Raw genomic sequence first — 19,040 nt, 5'->3', positions numbered from 1 at the left:
AACAGGGATGGGAAAGAAGCTGTGTACTAGATGTAATGTTTTGTAAAAGACAAAAATTATGCATCCAGCCTAGAACTGTTTAAGAGCAGAAAAAGAGAGGCAGTCCAGTCTCTCACAGGAGGGGGACAGTATGCAAATAAGTTTGTGGGCTATGACCTCCTTCCAGCCTTGTCTACTTCACCTTAAACCTGAGATGACTAGACAATAGTACCACCACCTTTATCTTATCTCAAGTTCCTGTCAGAAGGCTTAACTCACAGTCCAACTCCCTGAAATCCAGGAGGCATGTTCAGCTGGGGACTGGGCTTTGGTGGTCTCCATGTTTAATCTGTAAACCATTTCAGTCTCTTACAACTTCTCATCCATCCACAGACAGAGCTCCTGGCACTCCAACTGGTCATTGACAGAGAGGGTAAACACTGCCTCTTCATCTGCTGTGTATATCCTTCCTAAAGAGCCTGTATCCTTCCATTCCAACACTCCAGTCATAGGATTCATTCCACCACGTCTCTGTGATGTCAATAATACCATAGCCATGCAGGCATGTACACATCTCCAGCTCCTCTTGTATATTCCCCACGCTGCATGTGTTTGCATAGAGGCATCTAAGCTGGGTTCCTAATGAAGCTTGCTTACTGTTTGGAATCCCTTTGTTCTGCCCTTCAGGTGTTCTACTGCCTTCCTGTAATCCCTAAATACTGTCTAAATAATGAATTTTCATCCTTTATTTTGTACATGGGTTAATTCTTCACAAAGACTGTATCTAACAAGTGTTCAAAAATATTAATAGAAAATGTTTGTAGTCTGAGATTTCATATGTGCACTTCTTATAGCCTTTCATGAATAAGATCTCACTTTTTAAGTAAAACAGACAGATGTTTTCATACTCGTTGTGTTTGTGATTTCAGCAGGCAAAATACGTAGACAAAATGAGATGTGACACTTGTGTTATCCACAATGGAAAGACTAATGAAATATAGTCACAGCATTTGTAACTGAAAAAGTAAAACTAACCTATTACAACACGTAAGAATTCGGTCTTAAAATTTAGCCAAGGTAATTAATAATAATAAAAAATCCCTTTCATATTTTGCATCCTGAACATCTATTGTGAGATTCTCAGGTCTTAAAAAAGTTGTATGCATATATACATGTATGTATAATACACACATACACACACTTCCATATATAATAATAAGTATTTATGTATTTTCATGTCCATATACTATTATTTAGTGGTAGTGATGGCTGTGAGTTTCTGTGTTTCACACATCAATAACTGTCAAGTTATTTGTACCTTAGACTTGAAATAGCTTGTATACTTTTAAAATCTCTTGCATAAAAACACATATAGCTCTTATAGGGACATAATAATTATAAAACACTTCTTTTTCTTATCCATTTGAAGTAAATATTTCTGTCTAAATAAAAGTTTGATTACTGTGCTCTTACATTGCTAACTTGACATTATAGAGCAAGGTTTAATGCAATACAATGCCTACATGACCTAAGAGAATTAAAAAACTGCAACTGAAAAAGTACTATCAATTAATGTTTTGCTTGCTGTTTTCCATTCGACTCGTAATCAGTTGATCCACAATAAAGAAAGCAGGAGTGTGGGGGCGAATCAATAATTAATCATACTATACAAGTATCACATATTTAAATTTAAAGCTGCCAGAAGTTTCCCAGATGTCTGATGGAGACAATGTCAGCAAGCTCCATGATGGACCCACTGCTGGCCAAGGCCGAGCTCATCAGGAACAGCGGTAGCACCTCTGGGATAACAAAGTTAAGATGGGGTAAAAAAACCCAACTGAGAAGTTGCAGCCAGGCAACAACATAAGAATATGTGAGAGAAACAGCTCTTTAGACACCAAAGTTAGAGGAGAAGGAGAGAGTGGAGGTGCTGCAGGACAGAGATTCTCCTACAGCCCATGGAGGTCCATGGAGAAGCAGAGATCCCCCTGCAGCCCATGGAGGACCCCATGACAAAGCAGGTGGATGCCCAAAGGAGGCTGTGACCTCGTGGGAAGCCTGGACTAGATGAGGCTTCCAGCAGGATCTGTGGTCCCAAGGAGACAGGAGCCCATGCTGGAGCAGGTTACCTGGCAGGGCTTGTGACCCTGGGGGGGAACCCATGTTGGAGCAATTTGTCAAGAACTGCAGCCCATGTGAAGGACTCACATTGGAGAACTGTCTCATGTGGGAGTGATCCCAAACTGGAGCAGGGGAGGAGTGTGAGGAGTCCTCCCACTGAGGAAGAAGGAGTGGCAGAAACAATGTGTGATAAACTGACTGCACCCAGATTCCAACCAGGGTCAATCCACCATAGCCAACCTTACGACAAATACTGTATAACTTGTCCACAATTTTTTTTTTGAAATTTTAAAAATAACTTTTACTAGTAGAAAATATGGAAACAAAGTCATGATACCTCCATGGTAGGAAGAAAATTAACTTTTGCAAATATTTATAAATTCAGAATTGCTCAAAGGTTATGGGATGAATACAACTGACAGAGTTCTTTGATTTCTAAGACTCTCTGTTCCTCAGTTTGGAAGCCAGGACTTCTGGTACACAGTTTATATTCTGGAAACAAATTCTGCTGACACCATCTGAATAGCAATTGTAGCATATACTTAAAGCATAACTGCTCAGTCCTCTCTTTTCAAGCAAAATAAATTACTACTTAGTTGTATTCTTATGAAAAACTCTATTTCTTTTTTGAATACCACAGAGCATTTCTCAAATAAATATCATGTGACTTCTTACCTGGCAAGCAGCTACAGTAAAATTCACCAATCAAATCATGGCAATGGCCTCCGTTTTTGCAGGGCTTGAGGGAACATTCATCAATATCTGTGGAACAGTTTTTGTCTGACAGAAAAGAAAATTAAACATTAAAACTATAAATCACGCTGAGAAAGCAGAAAAGCTACTTCACAGTGCAAGTGACAACTGCATAATTTAAATTTTCCAAGTTGGAACCATTATTTTATTTCTGCTTGATGGGCCTAAAAGTAGAGATATTCATAGATCATAGCTGATAGTTAACGAATTAAATATTTTAAAGGAATAAGTATGAACAGCATTTGCAAATACATTCCTTGTGTATTCTAGCACTGCCTCTCAACACCATAATTACTAGGGCTACATGCCACATTTAAAAAACTGTTTAAGAGATTTAATAACCTCAGTAACAATAGTAAGAAAAAATATTTCTCAGGGTTGCTTCCATGTTTAGATGAATGAAACCATTTCTCAAATCCAAAATGAAAATCACAATTCACTCAGCTGTTTCTTCATATTTCTGCTTTAAAAGAGATTTAATAAAGCTGTAATTCAAATTAATTCAAATGTGAAACAACAAAAATATAGGAGAACATAAAGAAGACAGAGAAGGATATCTAGAAGACAATGTAATAGGTGGTTTATAAAAACAATTAACTCATTGGATATAACAAAAAAAATCCAGTCCCTCATCTCTCTATTCTGCATTAATTTAGAGCTTGTGGGTTTTTCTATTGTTTCGGTTTGGTTTTGTTTTTAATATTTTAAATAAATAAAAGAAATAGCAGAATCCTTAAGTACACAGGACTTGAACTGAAAGGGTATTTAACTACAAATCCATAATTTTTGAAAGGAATCATTAATCAGAAATTCAAGGATATTTGAATGTGCTACTGTCAATTTTTTTCATGCAATGGTGGAAAAGGTGACTACAAACAGAGATTTTCTGGGATCTGATTCAAAGTAAAAGGGAGAAGTACTCTCTGACTATGAAGAAAGAAATATGAAGAACTTGGATGAGAGCTATCCATGAAAAGGGAGAGGAGAGGAGGGTGATTTTGAAAGAAGTCTACTTCCAATTTAGTTCCACTAATTTTTTTTTCAACAATCTGGATGGTAGACAACAAAATAAGCTTACTGATGGCCAGACAAAAAGATTAGAAGTCTTTATAAATAGATTGTGTTTGAAATAATAAATGTAATCCAATCAGAATAAGTGGAAGATACCATACAGAAAATCACAAGTTAAGTAGGAACAAACCCCAGAATTTTGTTTCAAATTAAATAGTATGCTGACATATATAAAAAGGAACATATCCAGTTAGAATCATAAAGTAATCCTTCCATTCTTATCTAGCGGGAGTAAAACTGCATTTGGAGTGTTTTGCATCGTGCAGTGACTTGCACTCAAGAAAAATGTGGACTAAGTGATGGTCCATGCGAGCATGACAGGCATGACAAAGAGTTTAAAGGCATGACTTCTTAGGATGAACAAAACGAATGAGGCTGTGAAGCCTAAATAAGGAAAATTTAAATAGAAATTTGATGACAATCATAAAATAAGAAAGTACTTTTGCAAAAGTCATCTGTTCTCTGTGTTAGCAGCAGACAGGGTAAGAAGTAATGCATTTAAACTGCAGTGAAAGATTAGATGATAAGGAACTCCTCCTAATGGTAAGTATAATATCACACTGGAAAGGTTACCTGAGGAAAATAAGGAATGTGTTGGACTTCTTTGAGAAGATACATAGGTGGGTAACAACATAGTATATTATATGTTTTCTGCTGCGATAAGCATGGAATAGATTAAAGCTAGTGTTTCGTTCTAGTGTTGTGATTATATCATTTACAAGGCACACACACTGTTTACAATGTTCAGAGAATTATGTTTGTGTAATGATTATCTGGAAACTTGCTTTGCCTTATGGTAAAGATCTAAGTTACTGAGCTCTGACTTTGGAACCTAGCGCTTCTATCCAAACTTGTGTCTCCACTCTACTTCTCCATCAAAACACTTTTCTACATTAGTCATGTGAATAGAATAGTCATAGATGTGAATCCAGGCATGCAGTAGGCAAGAGAAACAGAGGATAAAAGTACTAACTCTAGCAGGCAGAGACAAAAACGTTCTTTGTGCACACCATAAATGCACGTGGTTAAAATTACATAAGGATAAATGGAAAGTCCTGCTCTTACAAAGAAAACAGTACAGCTTTTGGCACATTCAATCTGAATTCACCCCTCAAGTCCCTCTCATGAAAAAAACATAATGAGACAGATGACCCATTTCATACTTCCCGTAGTCTCTTGTCCAGTAGGTAAATGTGAAAACCCCTTACTCTATTAGTTCAACACTGACTTTTAAATAGGCTCTTCATTTCCACTCTCACTTCCTTTCCTTATCTCCCTTCCACAGGAGAAGAAGCCTATGCACCAACTGAAATCTTGTGATAACTTTTGTTTAGCTGAACAGTACGTTTTTTAATGTACTGCAGGTCACTTCTGGTCACTTGCAGTTGCCAGATACAAGCACAGAAAAAAATGTGCAGGTTATAGCTACTGAACTGCAGCTGAACTGCATGTGAGGAAACAAAAAAAGTGATCTGAAAAGAACTGCTGAAGATCTCAGCATATGAGCCTCACTGCAGTACTGTGAGAAAAAAATAATTCTCAGATGTATTTAAATAAAACAAAAAAGGAATATTGATGTGTAAAGTACCTCTGCATAAAACATTGATTACAGTGTTCCATATTTTAAAAAAAAGTGGGAAGCATGCAGGAAAAGTTACACAATTTATTCAACAACTGAAGAAAGCATGCTGTCGGCAAAGGCTTAAAGAGCTCCATCTGTTTCATTTAGAAGAAACAAAAACAAGAAGTGACTTGATTACAGTGTGTAAATATCTCTACAAAGAGAAAATACTTGGGTAGCAAGAGGATTTTTCATTTCATGTAGAAAAGGTAATGAGATGTAATAGCTCGAAGTTGAAGACAAAAATTTAAATAAAATATTTAATATAAACTTCTAAATCTGATGGTGATCAGTACTAGAATAAAATGCCAGTGAAATTCTGGTTGCTTCTCATACATGCAAATAAGGATTGAATGCTTTTGGATTCACTGTGTGCTTTAATCAAAACTAAGTAATTAGGTTCAGTACAAGGTGGTTAATGGCCAACATTAACTGCCTTCTGGTATGCAGACATAATGCAAAACACCCATGGATTGTTAGAAGACTTGCAGAATAAATATGTTCATCCTGTAGCCCTCTATGTGTCTTTCTGGGGAAAACATCAAGAGAATTCTGTGAGCCAGATACGATCCTGTGACAGCCACCCTGAGGCAGCTGGGCTCTGTAGAATCGTCATCATGTGATATGTGTAAGTCCTGTTCTTGGAGGTTCATAAGGTTACCTGTATAACTGGGTGTAAGTTGCTGCTCTCCTGCTACCAGAGCAAATAACCTATTCAATTCCGTTTTTTGCCTGGCTATAAAAGTGACAAGGGAAAAAAAATTCTTCTTATAAAAGTTGTATAAACATCTTCAAAAACATCACTCTGGATTTAACACATTTTCCCTCCTGCCTCAGGACTCCTCAGATCTGGGCAAGCAGATTGATCTGGTCGATTTACTATTTAAGTGAAGAGAGTCAAGCAGTGGTGTAATGTCTCCACTATCACCACTGCAGCCCTGAAGCCCGGATTCTATCATTGCCATTGCCAGAATCGAGCCACTACTTAGGTGTCAAGGTAACAGCAGAGGCCTCAGGACTTGTCTAGTGGCCAGTTGGATCTTAGATCCACAGAATCATAGAATGATTTGGGTTGGAAATGACCTTACCGACCATCTAGTTCCAACCCCCCTGCCATGGGCAGGGAAACCTTCCACTAGACCAGGTTGCTCAAGACCCCATCCAACCCAGTCTGGAACACTGCCACAACTGTGGGGCATTCACAGCTTCTCTGGGCAATGTGTTACAGTGCCTCCAATGCCTCCAGTTATCCTTATAGTAAAGAGTTTCTTTCGTAGTAAAGAATTTCTTCTATATCTTGCTTCATTCGTTTTAGTCTTCCTTAATTTTATGAATTGTGTTGTTATGTTTATTGCTAATAAGACATAGACAGGAAAAAACAGTATTTGTACTGTATAGAATGAACTAATTATGACCCTAGAGTAAGGTCGCTGTATGAAGGAGTATAAGGCAGAGAGCAGAGGCCTTGAAAGTGTGTTTGTAAGAAGGTACAAAGCTATTAATTGTTCACATATAGCCAGTATATGGTAGTGAAGAAAAAGTAGGACCTAGGAAAAACAGTTTTAGGGATAAAAAAATGGGCAAACAACAAATGTCTAACATATGTAAAATGCCCCAAATATAAAGAAAAAACAGTAGTTCTAGGGAGTTGCAGAACTGAGAAAGGTAAATGTATGGAAAAGAAAAAGAAAGAAAAAACAAACATGACAAAGAGGAAGGCCAAAGAGTGAAGAACAAACAAAAGTCAACAGGTTACTAAAGAGGACACCAAATAAGGCTCCTATTTAGTGCGGTTGTACTAAAACTGATAGCATCATACCTTTTATAGTACGGTTCTGTCAAAGCAAAGGATGCCCAAAGATGATTGTTTCACTGGATAAAAACAAAACCCAATATATATTGGGAAATATAACTTAGTATCAAAACCTCAGATATAATGCTAGTTGGTATTGCAAAAGCAGTATTGGACAACAGACTTTCTAGCATCAATGATTCGGTAGGTTTTTTTTCAGAAGAGGAACTGTGTACTATAAAGAAAACCCCCTAAATAAGCCTATTCTTTCAAAAGATACCACTTCCATTTCTCAAATTCGTTAACAGAATATCTGGGAGGGACAGAAAATGTGCGCTGGGGAAGTAACCTGGAGGTATATTTTCTTATGTCAGAGTTTATTCAATGATTGCTCCTGTCATAACAGAAAATTTAGTCCTAAGTTACTTGAGGCAGTTATGATAGAAATCTTGATTAAAATTACGTCCTGATATCCATATGTTACTTTTACAGGTGCACTCATATGTAAAAAAGAAAAAAACTACACTCATTGTGCTAGCATATTACTGTTCATTATTGGATGTCATCCATGACCTTAACATGGAAAAAATATGGAGTTAAGGAAAAATATGGTTGATTTCTCACAGTAACCCAGAAAGACTAAGAATTTCACCCTGTTTTCCAGAGTCTTCTGTGTGTGTTTTAATCACTGTATGAGTTTTTCTAGGCATGATGGTTTTTCTTTTTTTTTATTTGATGAAATCCTCCTAGCAACTGACAAAATTTTTTAAATTGAAAATCAAACCTATTCATATAAGATGATTATATTACAATTTATCTAAAATAAATTAAACACGTAGTCACACCCAGAAAAATATTAATGGATGTTCTACGTACATTATATTATGCATGACAGCTGCTATCGCTACTGAAAAAAACCCCACTATATCTAAAATAAGGGGGATAAACTAAAATACAAAAATAATCTAATAACGTCTTCAGTAGAGAAAAGATAAAGTAAATTCCATGCAAGCTAATTAAAGTTTTGATTAAAGAATTAACTTATCTTTTGTCAGATGGTTCCAACTCTTATTATTCACCTTTGAATTTAAACCAACCACGCTTAGTATTTGAAGGCAGAAAATTGTCGGAGAAACGTGCCATTTAATTTCTCACAGAAAAAAAAAAAGAAACTGCTTATATTTTAAGTGACTGGAAAAAACAATTAATTTGTTTTTCTTTCATGCAATTCAATAACTGTTATGTATTATTTTATCAGTTTCTTTATGCAATGTAATTCACAGCATGACAGTACTTAAACAGACTTTTCTGCACTCTACTGATCTTTTTTTTTCCCTTTCAAGTGTTGAATTCCTTCCAAGGAAAGCAGGTACTCTTACACATGAGATGACAATAAATAGTCTCTAATAACCCAGAAGTGCATAGTGAATACATTTATTTCCATGTATGCATAAATACTGTTTATTTTCCAGCAAGTTAAGTTTGCACACCCAGCTGCAGGAAACCTGCCCTTGGCAGTGTTTGTGGCAACCAGCATCCCATCTGCAGTGTTTCAGATGAGCAGGGGAAAGACAATCAGCCCTTCATTCTTGTGCCACCGTGGTCCACTATCACTCAGAGCTCTGCTGGCCAGGAGCCAGGGAAACATCCCTCTCTCTTCAGTCTTCAGTTTCCAGGTTTTAGTTTGGTTTGAAAAACCTTACTGCCTTGACTGGAGATCAGACACAGGCATGCTGTTTAAATGAATTTCCTCACTAGGTGACATTGGAAAAAAGGAGACCTGGCTTTTGGGTTGCTTCTCTATGAGCCATAAGGGCCAACTGATGTGGAACAGTAATCTGATCCAAGATCATCAAGTCCATCTTTTGACCAATCACCACCATGTCAAGAAGTGCCGTGTCCAGTTGTTTCTTGAACTCCTCCAGGGATGGTGACTCCACCACCTCACCGGTAGCCTGTTCTAATGCTTGACAACCCTTGGCATGAAGAAATTCTTCCTGATGTCCAACCTGAACCTGCCTGGTGCATCTTGAGGCTGTGTACTTTTATCCTGTCACAAGTTGCCCGGGAGAAGAGGCCAACCCTCACCTTGCTACAACCTTCCTTTGGGTAGAGGTAGATTTCTCAGCCTAGTTTTTTCCTTTGATTGTTGAGGACAGGACTAGATATGATTAATACGGAATGGAGAATGGACCAAGCCAATAATTTTAAACTGTGCAGTTGTCCTGATAGTAACTAAAAATGTATGTGTTAAGCAGAAGCTGCCTAAAATAGAATAGCTTTTGCAGGTTTACTGAAAACAAAGATTCTTTTCCATAGGAAAAGAATGGACAGGAAAAGATTTTCAAAAGCACAAAGAAAGGTATCCCTTTTTGTCTTATCATTGAATGAATTGAGCTGGAAGACACTGCACATCCTTTTATAATTTTGGTTTTTTAATGTTCAGTGTTGCACTGAACACTTGTTTAGCCACAATAGCTACACAAAATTCCAAAAGCTCAATAGTATGAGACATCTTAGATGAAACTACATAGATCAGATCTTCAGAAAGCAAATTAAAAGGCTTTCAAATTTATTTAATCTGTTGTATAAAGCCTAAAGACTTATTTAAGTCAACATGTGACTGATGGTAGAATCTGACTGTTGATTCATACTGTTTCATTATAATAATAAACATGATTTTGCATGCAGATAATTCATATGGACAGTGATATAAGTGAAGAAGTCAGATTAAGAATCTCATGCATAAAAACTACAACAAAATTCAGTGCTAAGTGCTAAGGTAAAAATCACTTCGGAAGCACATTTTTTTCTATGCAGTGTGCACTGATGTCACCTTACTAGCATAGGGATCACTCAGACCCATAGGCACACTATTGAAATCTGTTTAATTAATAATCTCTTCTAAAATTTAAAATGGACAAAGGCTTTACAATTAACAAAATATAATCCCATCATTTATTTAAGATTAAAAAAACATGTCTTCTCATCCCAGAACAATGACTTACAAAATTCTTTCAACCCAGTGTCTTTCATTACCAGAGAAAATCCACTCAAATAAAGAAAGCGGTCAGTAACCAACACCTCATAAAATTGCCTTCTCCTTCTGTATCATTGATGAATTCAATACCATCCCACCTGACTGATGCTTTGCTTCAAGGTATCTTACTACTTCATGGACTAAAGGTGTTCTATTGTTTAATATTAAAATTCCTTACTTCACCTGTTTTCAGGTTTGGTTAATGCCCAGACTTAACTACTCTGGATATGCTGAGCAAGTCTTTTTCTAATTTTTGAGGCTAGTCAGGTTTACAGACCTGGACTGTCTTTACCTATCTCAACTGCCAGAGGTTCTCAAAACCCCTCTAATTAGCAAAATTGAACAAAGCATTGTGAGGGAGGAGGTCGCAGTGCTGACATCTCTCCATTTGTCTAGTAGCTCTTTACTGTGAGATAATTACTGTGATCCTGCGTATGCGGATTCCCACGAGAGGGCACTTGAGAGCAAGCTTTGATTGAAGACAGAAAGTATTTTCCTTGTTTTTTCTCAGGAGCTGCTTTTCTCTGTCTGCCTGTCTTGCAAAGAGTAAAGGAAATGCCATGCAGCAGGTTGCAAAGGCTTCCAGTACTCCAGTGCTCACTCTTCTAACAACAAAAAAATGCTCTTGGAAGCAGAAGCTGCAAGAAGACTCCCTGGTCCTCTCAGGACTCTCTCAGCTGTTTTGGGTGTTCCTACTCTGCTGGCTTTCCTTCAGCAGGAGAGTTTCTTGCTCCACCCAGCCCTTCTCCCTGCCACACGCACAGCATTGCCTCTTTCCGGCTCTGTTCCCAGGAAAGGACCAAGTTCTGCTACCTGTGGCGCACCACAGCCAAGGCCATTCAAACAGGCAGCTGTCTCCCTCCTGTCCAAAGCTGCCCTTCCAGCAGAGCTGTAGTGCACAAGGCATGTGACACCAAATAGGATTGATGCCGCTAGGCACAGAGCTAGTAAACAGCAAAAGAAACAACCAACTAGACCAATTTATGCCCAACCAGTTCAGATGCTAAAGGTTAACTTCATTTGGAAATGAGTTTTAACATGCTAGGAAAGTAAAAATGTGTTTAAAAGAAATAAAGAAGTAAAAATCAGTCGTATACATTTACTTGATGTTTTCAAATTTCATTTCCTTGATCAAGTCTCATCAGAAGAATATAAGGTGTGATTGACAGGGCATTAGCAGATCTTTTGGTGAACTTTCTAACTTGTTCCTCCATGTAATCAGAGCTAACTGTTCTAATGAGCTAACTGCGCTGTTAATGGCACTTCTCTACATTGCTTAAATATTAAGAGAATAGACAAACAGTTCCTATATATACACTGTGTTTCCTTTTGCCCTTAACAAGCTGAGTATATCACTGCTACTATGGCAATAGCCTCTTGCACCATTTGTACCATTCTTGGACCACTGTTTGCTTTTCTTAGAAGGTAAGAGCTCAAATATGCAGTATTTTGCATTGAAGAATCTTTCTAGGGACACTGAAGCAGACCCTGGAAGATTTGGAGAGAGCATTGAGATTCACAATGACTGACTGCAAATTAATTATACGAACAGCATGAGCACAGAGGAAAATATTCAGTGTAATCAGGAGGGTCCTTGTTCCTACTTGTAATTCCAGTCAGTAGAGTGTTGGATTTGCTTTCTTGTGGGAGCTGTCCTATCTCACAAACAAAAAAAAAGCTAATATGAAGTGAGATCAACAGCATATTTTTGATGAGAAGTCTCTCACATAGGAAAGGCAGGAGAAAATAGAGCTGTTTCACAATGGCGCATTATGCAGTCATGTGACCTTCTATGACTTCAATATAAGCCTTAAGGCATCCATTAAAGTCTACTTATAACTTACTGGTAACTGGTTTTACCATTGATAGATCCTGAATCCCTTTTGTCTTGGAATTAACAGATATGTCATTGACTAACTGTTTGCATCAGTATGAATTTAGGATTAGAGTTTGTCCTAAGGAAAACATACTCTGTCCTAGGCTGTCTTGGTGACACACACACATTAGTTTATAGTTCTGGCTCTGTAATGTGGATTCTATCATATCCCAAAGTAGTGTAGCTGTATTTTCAAAGGAACAACTTTTCTTGCACATCCTCATTCAAACTGACTGTTAGCAACTTACTACAGAAAAGCTAGACATTTTCCGTTTTGATTCTAGCAGTATAGCACAAAGTTTTCAAAGCTCCTTCTTTTAAAATTATTGCATTAAAACTTCTTCTCTTGTATAAACAAATACTTTGCAATCACCTGTGTTATTTTCAAAATTGATATGAAATAGACATATACTATGCAAACTCGTGACAGCAAAGAGAGTTATCAAAGTAAAAAGGAGAATAAGATCTTGTAGGAAATAGGCCACATCTCAGTTTTGTAATGCTGAATAATATTAGAATATGTTTGCATGAATCAAGAAAACTCACAGATGTCTGCGGAAATTGCAACTATTATTACTTTCACAGATTCTAAATCTCTGTGTGTCATCTTACATTCCTTATGTTCCATCTTCCTATTTTTAACTATCGACAAAATATGTGTGAATTGCTCCTAAACTGTCATTGGTGTTACTATCAACCTGAATGCTCTACTTCTAACCTAATTTTGCCTCCTCATACTTCATTGATTTCTTAACTTTTCTAAATAATAGATCCCTTTCAATTTTTTTTCTTTCTCTCCAAAGATTTTGAACTCTTGTTTAACTTTTTATTAGAACACCTACTAACCATGTATGATTTCTTAGACTGCCACTACTTGTCTTCCTGTTATCACTTATGATTAATGATGCTCCATTTGCCTCCCTGAAATCAGCAGCTTAAAGTCAAGGTGTTCCAGCTTCCAGTTGTTAAAATGGCATATTTTTTGAGACAGTTTTACTGATTTCCCCATGATCCTGTTAGCTGCTTCTGGCAGAAAGTAAGGCCATGAAGACTATTCCTGATGCAAGAGACATTTTCTTAAACCTGTTAGACACACAAATAATTGTGCAATTTACAAGCTATTTATCACGAGGATCTGATGGCATCTTCCTTGAAGAGAAGTGTCCTCCTACTAAAACTGTGTTCATTTTTTCATCTCAGTCAAGTATATCTCAGATAAGATCTTCTGAAGAAAAATAGCACCAGCTATAGCTACCTGCTCACCTATGTTTCACAGATTGGGTGTTTTTTGAACACTTTTTTTTCTAGGCAAAATACAGTTTTGCCTTCCATTAACTAATCAAATAGCAAACATACACTGCTTTCATTTTTTACCATATTGGGAGGGAAATTAAAGCAGATTATCAATCACACAGAAAACTGAGTTGAGTTTTTATTCAGTAATGCTAAAACACTGAACAAAATGCAATTAATTTCAGAAAAGAAAATAAATAGTTTAGCTATTTAATATCTTTCTGAGGTTAAAATAAATCTTACCAGTGAATCCTGGAGGACAAGCACATATGTAGTCTGCAACTAGGTCTAAACAAGTTGAATTGCTTTTACAGAAGCCAAAAGTGCACTCATCAAAGTTGATTTCACAGTTCAGACCTTCAAATCCTTGGTTTGAAAAAAAAAAGCAGAAAAGAACTTTACATTATTCAGATATATTTGTACCTTATTTTTCTAAAGCATGTCTTTGGGTTCCTTATTTTCAGTTTACTCTTGTAAAAAATAATCTTGAATTTTTATGGCAGGATCATTCTAAAAGCTTTTTCTGCTCTGTCATGAATAGAAAAATGCATTTGTCCACCAAATATACTTTAAAAGGAGCTAATAAATGAAAATTATTAAAAAAATTAGGATTTTGAACTTATTTTGAACTTTTATTTTAGCAGAGACTCAAGAATTTATGTATCTGTTGCCATTTTGACAACATTGCGGATTAAGTGATGCTGGGATTTGGACATCTGTTCCCAAAATAAAAGTCAGCTCTTAAAATCTCTCTTAAAATCAGCTCTCAATTACTCCTCTATTTTTTCTTTCTTTATTTCACAGTATCACAGAATTATCAAGATGGAAGAGACCTTCTAGATCATCCAGTCCAACTACCAACCCAGCACCACCATAATCCCCCCTGAACAATATCTCCAAGTGCCACATCCAGATGCCTCTTGAATACTTCCTGAGATGGTGACTTCACCACCTCCCTGTGAAACTTATTCCAATGTCTAAGCACTCTTTCAGTGATATTTTTTTTTCGAATATCTGATCCCAACCTACCCTAGTGCAACTTGAGGCTATTTCCTCTCGTCCTTTCACTTGAGACACGGCAGAAGAGGCCAACCCCCACCTCACTGTAACCTCCTTTCAGGTAGCTGTAATGTAGAGCAATGAGGTCCTCCCTGAACCTCTTTTTCTCTAGACTAAACAACCCCAGTTTCTTGTGTCATAGTGGCTTTTAGCAATCTCAGAAGTCCAACAGTGTTTTTTTGTAGTTGATTGCTAGAGAATCTCCTCTCTAATATCTGACATTTTATGCTTTTGTAAATGTATTCTAATTCATGGTCATGCTACAAAATGACTATCATTAGTGCTGTCAAGGGCCATGGCTGTAGGAAGACCATGACTAATGCTAAGCTAGTGGCACCCTCAGTGCGAGGCATATTCCCATAATTTCTCAAACTGACCATGGAACTAATTTTCACCGTTCCTTAAGTCATAAAACTTTAGAATTACCCTTAATTCATTAATAATGTATAGAATAACAGTTCTTATTTGCATTTGGAGTTTAATCAGACTCATGTCTCACAGACAACAAGTAAGCCACAAAATTATCAGTGTGGATGCCGAGATTTGTTTTTTATAAACTGGCCAGGCAGACTAAACAGCAGAATGATCTTTTCCAAGATTAATTTTCAGTTACCTTCCAATGTCTGTTTTGACTTCTAATTTAAGCCAACTAATTACAGAGGCCGTGCTTATTTGTGGCAATTTCATCTTTCGTGATGAGTTTCTGAAGTTATCACCACTGGAATGCTGATATTAATATACACATACCTGAAATATTGTAAGTTATGAAATCAGCTCCCATGATCATATACTAGAAAATAGTACAATTCGAAGACTAAAATCAAAAAAGTTTAAAACATAGAAACAACATAACAGATTTGCTTTATTTTTAAATAAAAATCCAATTAAAATAAGTCTAAACCTACAAATATTCAGAAAACCCATTTGTGAAAGTATTTCAGAATGACTACTTTTTTCTTGATATCATTCATTTGTTCATAGAGTTCTGATAACACCGAACACTGTGTATTTTTAAAGAAACAGACTACTGGTGCTGAAAATCACATTATTTTTTTTTCTGTGAAAATTTTAATAGATTTTTGTACTGGAAACCTGTTAAAGTAATTACTATGACCATTGTCATTTGCTTGCTAGACTCAGAAAGTAACTCAAGTTGAAATAGTTTTTTTATAAGTTTATTGATTACACTTTCCATGGAATTCAAGTACTTCTCATTTGTCTTTTTTTCACTCCTTTGGACTCTGCTGCAATCACAAAGTTCTGTCTGAAAAAAAGGTACCACTTCCAAGTATATCTGTCTCCACTCTTAATCAGCATAGTTGTTTTGGTGGGCATATTGCCTTAGTAAGGAAAGATGTAAATGAGACTTTGGAAAAGAATTAATAACTTTCACAGAAAGGAAATTTTAGCAATGGCTTTGAAGACTGTCAAAAGATGTTTTGCAAACTGCAGACAGTTTTGAAAATTGTCAAAGATAATAAAAATAAATTATTTTCAACAATTTACCTTCCGGGCAAAAACAATCATAGCTGTTGACATCATTCTGACAGACAGCACCATTCAAGCAGGGAGCAGAATCACACTCATTCATTTCTGTTTCACAGTACCGACCTGAAAAACCTGCAAAGGAATAAGATAAGTTTTGATTTTCTTCATCATTATGTGTGTTATTAGCATAAAACCTGTACTTCAAATGTTGTTCTGTATCTAAAACTGAGAGGTGTTATGATCCATATTCCCCTGAAAAAGGAAACCTGAAGTTAGAGCTTCTGTGTTTTATTTACAAAGAGTTAAATTTTACTAATTTCTTATTCAATATTTTAAATATATGTCTTTATTGATGGAATAAAGCAATAAATGAAACAGGACGAGCTACCAGAAAGCAAGAAGACATTCATAGCAGTTTGCAAACTAGATAGAAATTTTCAAGTGTTTTGCTTGTATTAGAGTCAGTTTAGCACTTTTATGATAGAATCACAAAATGTTTTGAGTCAGATTGACCTTAAAGATTAACTGGTTCCAAGCTCGCTGCCAGGGGCAGGGACACCTTCCACTAGATGAGGTCGCTCAATACCTTTTCAGAATTTTACCATGTCAGTATAAGAGAGAGTACATCAATTCTCTCTCATCCATCTTCTAATCCTTACTACTGTGGAGAGGAACAAAATAAGGAGTACAAATACACTTAGGTGTAGCAAAGATGTGCCGTGTGAGTCAGGTCTTCAGGATGTGTAAAGTGCCTGGCTCAGTTACTGTGGTGTGTGTTGCAGTTGTGCATGCTGCTAAAAGGAGGAAAGTGGGTATCATTAAAACAAAAATCTGAAGACTAATTAGGCTTGCACAAGGAAAGGGAAACTCAGTTTTCTCATTTCTTACGGGCACGTTGACACACTGTAGGGTGCTGGTGCCCCAGTGCCCGCAGCAGTGGGGGCTGCAGGGGGGTCTGTGCGGGGGGCCGGGGCTGACCCGTGCTGGGCACAGCCGGTTCCAGCCGGCTCCGACCCGCCCATGGCAGGGCACGGCTGAGCCCAGAGCCGAGGGGAGGCACCTCGGGGGCAGTGTAAAGAAACAGGGATGGGGAAGGTTGTGGTAATTTGTCTTTGGTTCTCACTACGCAAAACTGCGTTAACTGGCAATAAATTAAATCAATTTTCCTCAATTTGAGCCCCCTTTACCCATGACAGTAACAGGTAAGTGATCTCTCTGTCTTTTTCTCTACCCATAAGCTTTTTAATCTTTTCTTCTCCTCTCATGTTGGTGAGAAGACAGGGTGAGAGAATGGCTGGGTAAGGGTCTGAGAACCAGCTAAGGTCAGCCATCACACATCTATAGCTTTGTTCTGTGTTAATTCCAAATATCACCACTAATCTTTGCACAACCACTGGCACATTCTGTTTGAGCGGAAGAACAAAAACATAATCAAATCATTATAGTTCCTAAAATGTATTTAAAAAATCCATAAATAACATAAAAGCGGTCCTATTGAATATTTTTATTCTCTTCTGTTCCATGTCTTTCCATGTATCCCAGTGTAATTATTTAAATGGAGAAAAAGCATTCTTTTCTGTATGAGGTTTCCAGGAGCTGAATTGTGAAAGATGTATTGTGAAAGCATGACACACTGTTAAATGGAGGTTTATTTATATATTTTTTATTTTCTTAAGAAATTATTTTTAAAAGTGCCAAATACAAATAAATCAATAAATTAGAACAATCATATGTGTTAGAAAAGAAAGATGATTTTCTGTATTTTTTCTTATTTTTATGTCATTTCAACCTTATTTCGTTTAGAAAACAAATTCAAAACCCTTCAGAATCACCATGAATTGACAATCTATGATGCATTTGTGAAGACCAGAATAAATAATTTCTATAGAGTTGATATTTATGTCAGCAAAATGACAACAAATGCAGATAAGAATGTAATGTCCCAGAACAATCAGCATATGAGTCCTTTTTCCTCTTTGTTGTAGAATTTATTTATGAATTCTAATGTAAGGGTAGGTTCTCACCTAAGATACCAAGCACAACCTGCACAGAATACAAGAGGAGTCAGATATCAGACACACCTTCAAAGAATCTCCTTTTCATTCTTGTCTTAGACAACTTATTTGGAAGGCATCACACAACCACCAGTATTTGGAGTATTCTGGATTATTTAATATCATATATTTCCAATGAGTCTACCTAAGTATCAACGAAAATGTAGATAATTTGAAGTAGCTAGTACTTTGATTGCAGAGGGTACAAAAAATGTAGATTATTAGGAGGTAAATTGTAATTTTGTTCCTAATTTAAGAGTTGCTATAATTTATCAGCATTGCTAGTTGTGCTGTTATATTTGGAAATATGATTAGTCACTACTTTTTGATACATTACTAAACATTGATGATAAAAGTATCATTCAGAGATTAGATTTTTGGTTAAGAACACATTATTTTTCAAAAAAACTTTCTTCCTGAAATGAAACACTGTTTCCACTTGCAGATATCATAGAAGGAAAACAAGCAATCATTTTCAGGTGGAAGCATTATTAAGGTCAAACCAGGGAACTCCGTGCTGTCCCTTCCAGGTTATTTTTTGTCAATCTTTGCATTGTGGAACTGACCTCAGTAACCTAGGATTTTCCCCCTTATCCTAAATTCCAATATACTTTATTTTCCTATCATTTGGATATCTGATAACGGTGTTAATTTTCAAAAAAATGGAAGTATTGTAAAATTAGCATATAGAATTCAAGTCCTGAATTAAATTTGTCTAATTTATCTTTCACTACTAATCAAGTTTCTGCATTAATTGGTTATCTCTACTAATTCATATCTTTACTGTTGATTCAACTTTTATTTATTTTAAGTGTAGCCTTTAAGCCTATTTTCAAGATCAAAAGTAAAACAAGATCTGAAATATTTAGATTTAACTGTACTCCCAGGAAGAA

General features: G+C 36.5%; 1 protein-coding gene across 1 annotated transcript in view; it reads right to left on the bottom strand.

The window, feature by feature from the left end:
* The window catches only part of EYS (eyes shut homolog), an 852,398-nt gene that overhangs the window by 556,601 nt on the left and 276,757 nt on the right, over window positions 1-19,040 (bottom strand). The window contains exons 13-14 of the mRNA XM_032683211.1: window positions 13,790-13,912; window positions 2,776-2,880 (exon numbers count right to left, since the gene is read on the bottom strand). Coding sequence (XP_032539102.1) covers window positions 2,776-2,880; window positions 13,790-13,912 — 228 coding nt within the window. The remainder of the gene's footprint in view (window positions 1-2,775; window positions 2,881-13,789; window positions 13,913-19,040) is intronic.

This window comes from Chiroxiphia lanceolata, chromosome 3 (genome assembly GCF_009829145.1).
Source record: "Chiroxiphia lanceolata isolate bChiLan1 chromosome 3, bChiLan1.pri, whole genome shotgun sequence".
In the NCBI taxonomy this organism is placed as follows: Eukaryota; Metazoa; Chordata; class Aves; order Passeriformes; family Pipridae; genus Chiroxiphia; species Chiroxiphia lanceolata.
Note: the sequence above shows the minus strand (reverse complement) of the source record. Positions and strands in the feature narration are given on the sequence as shown.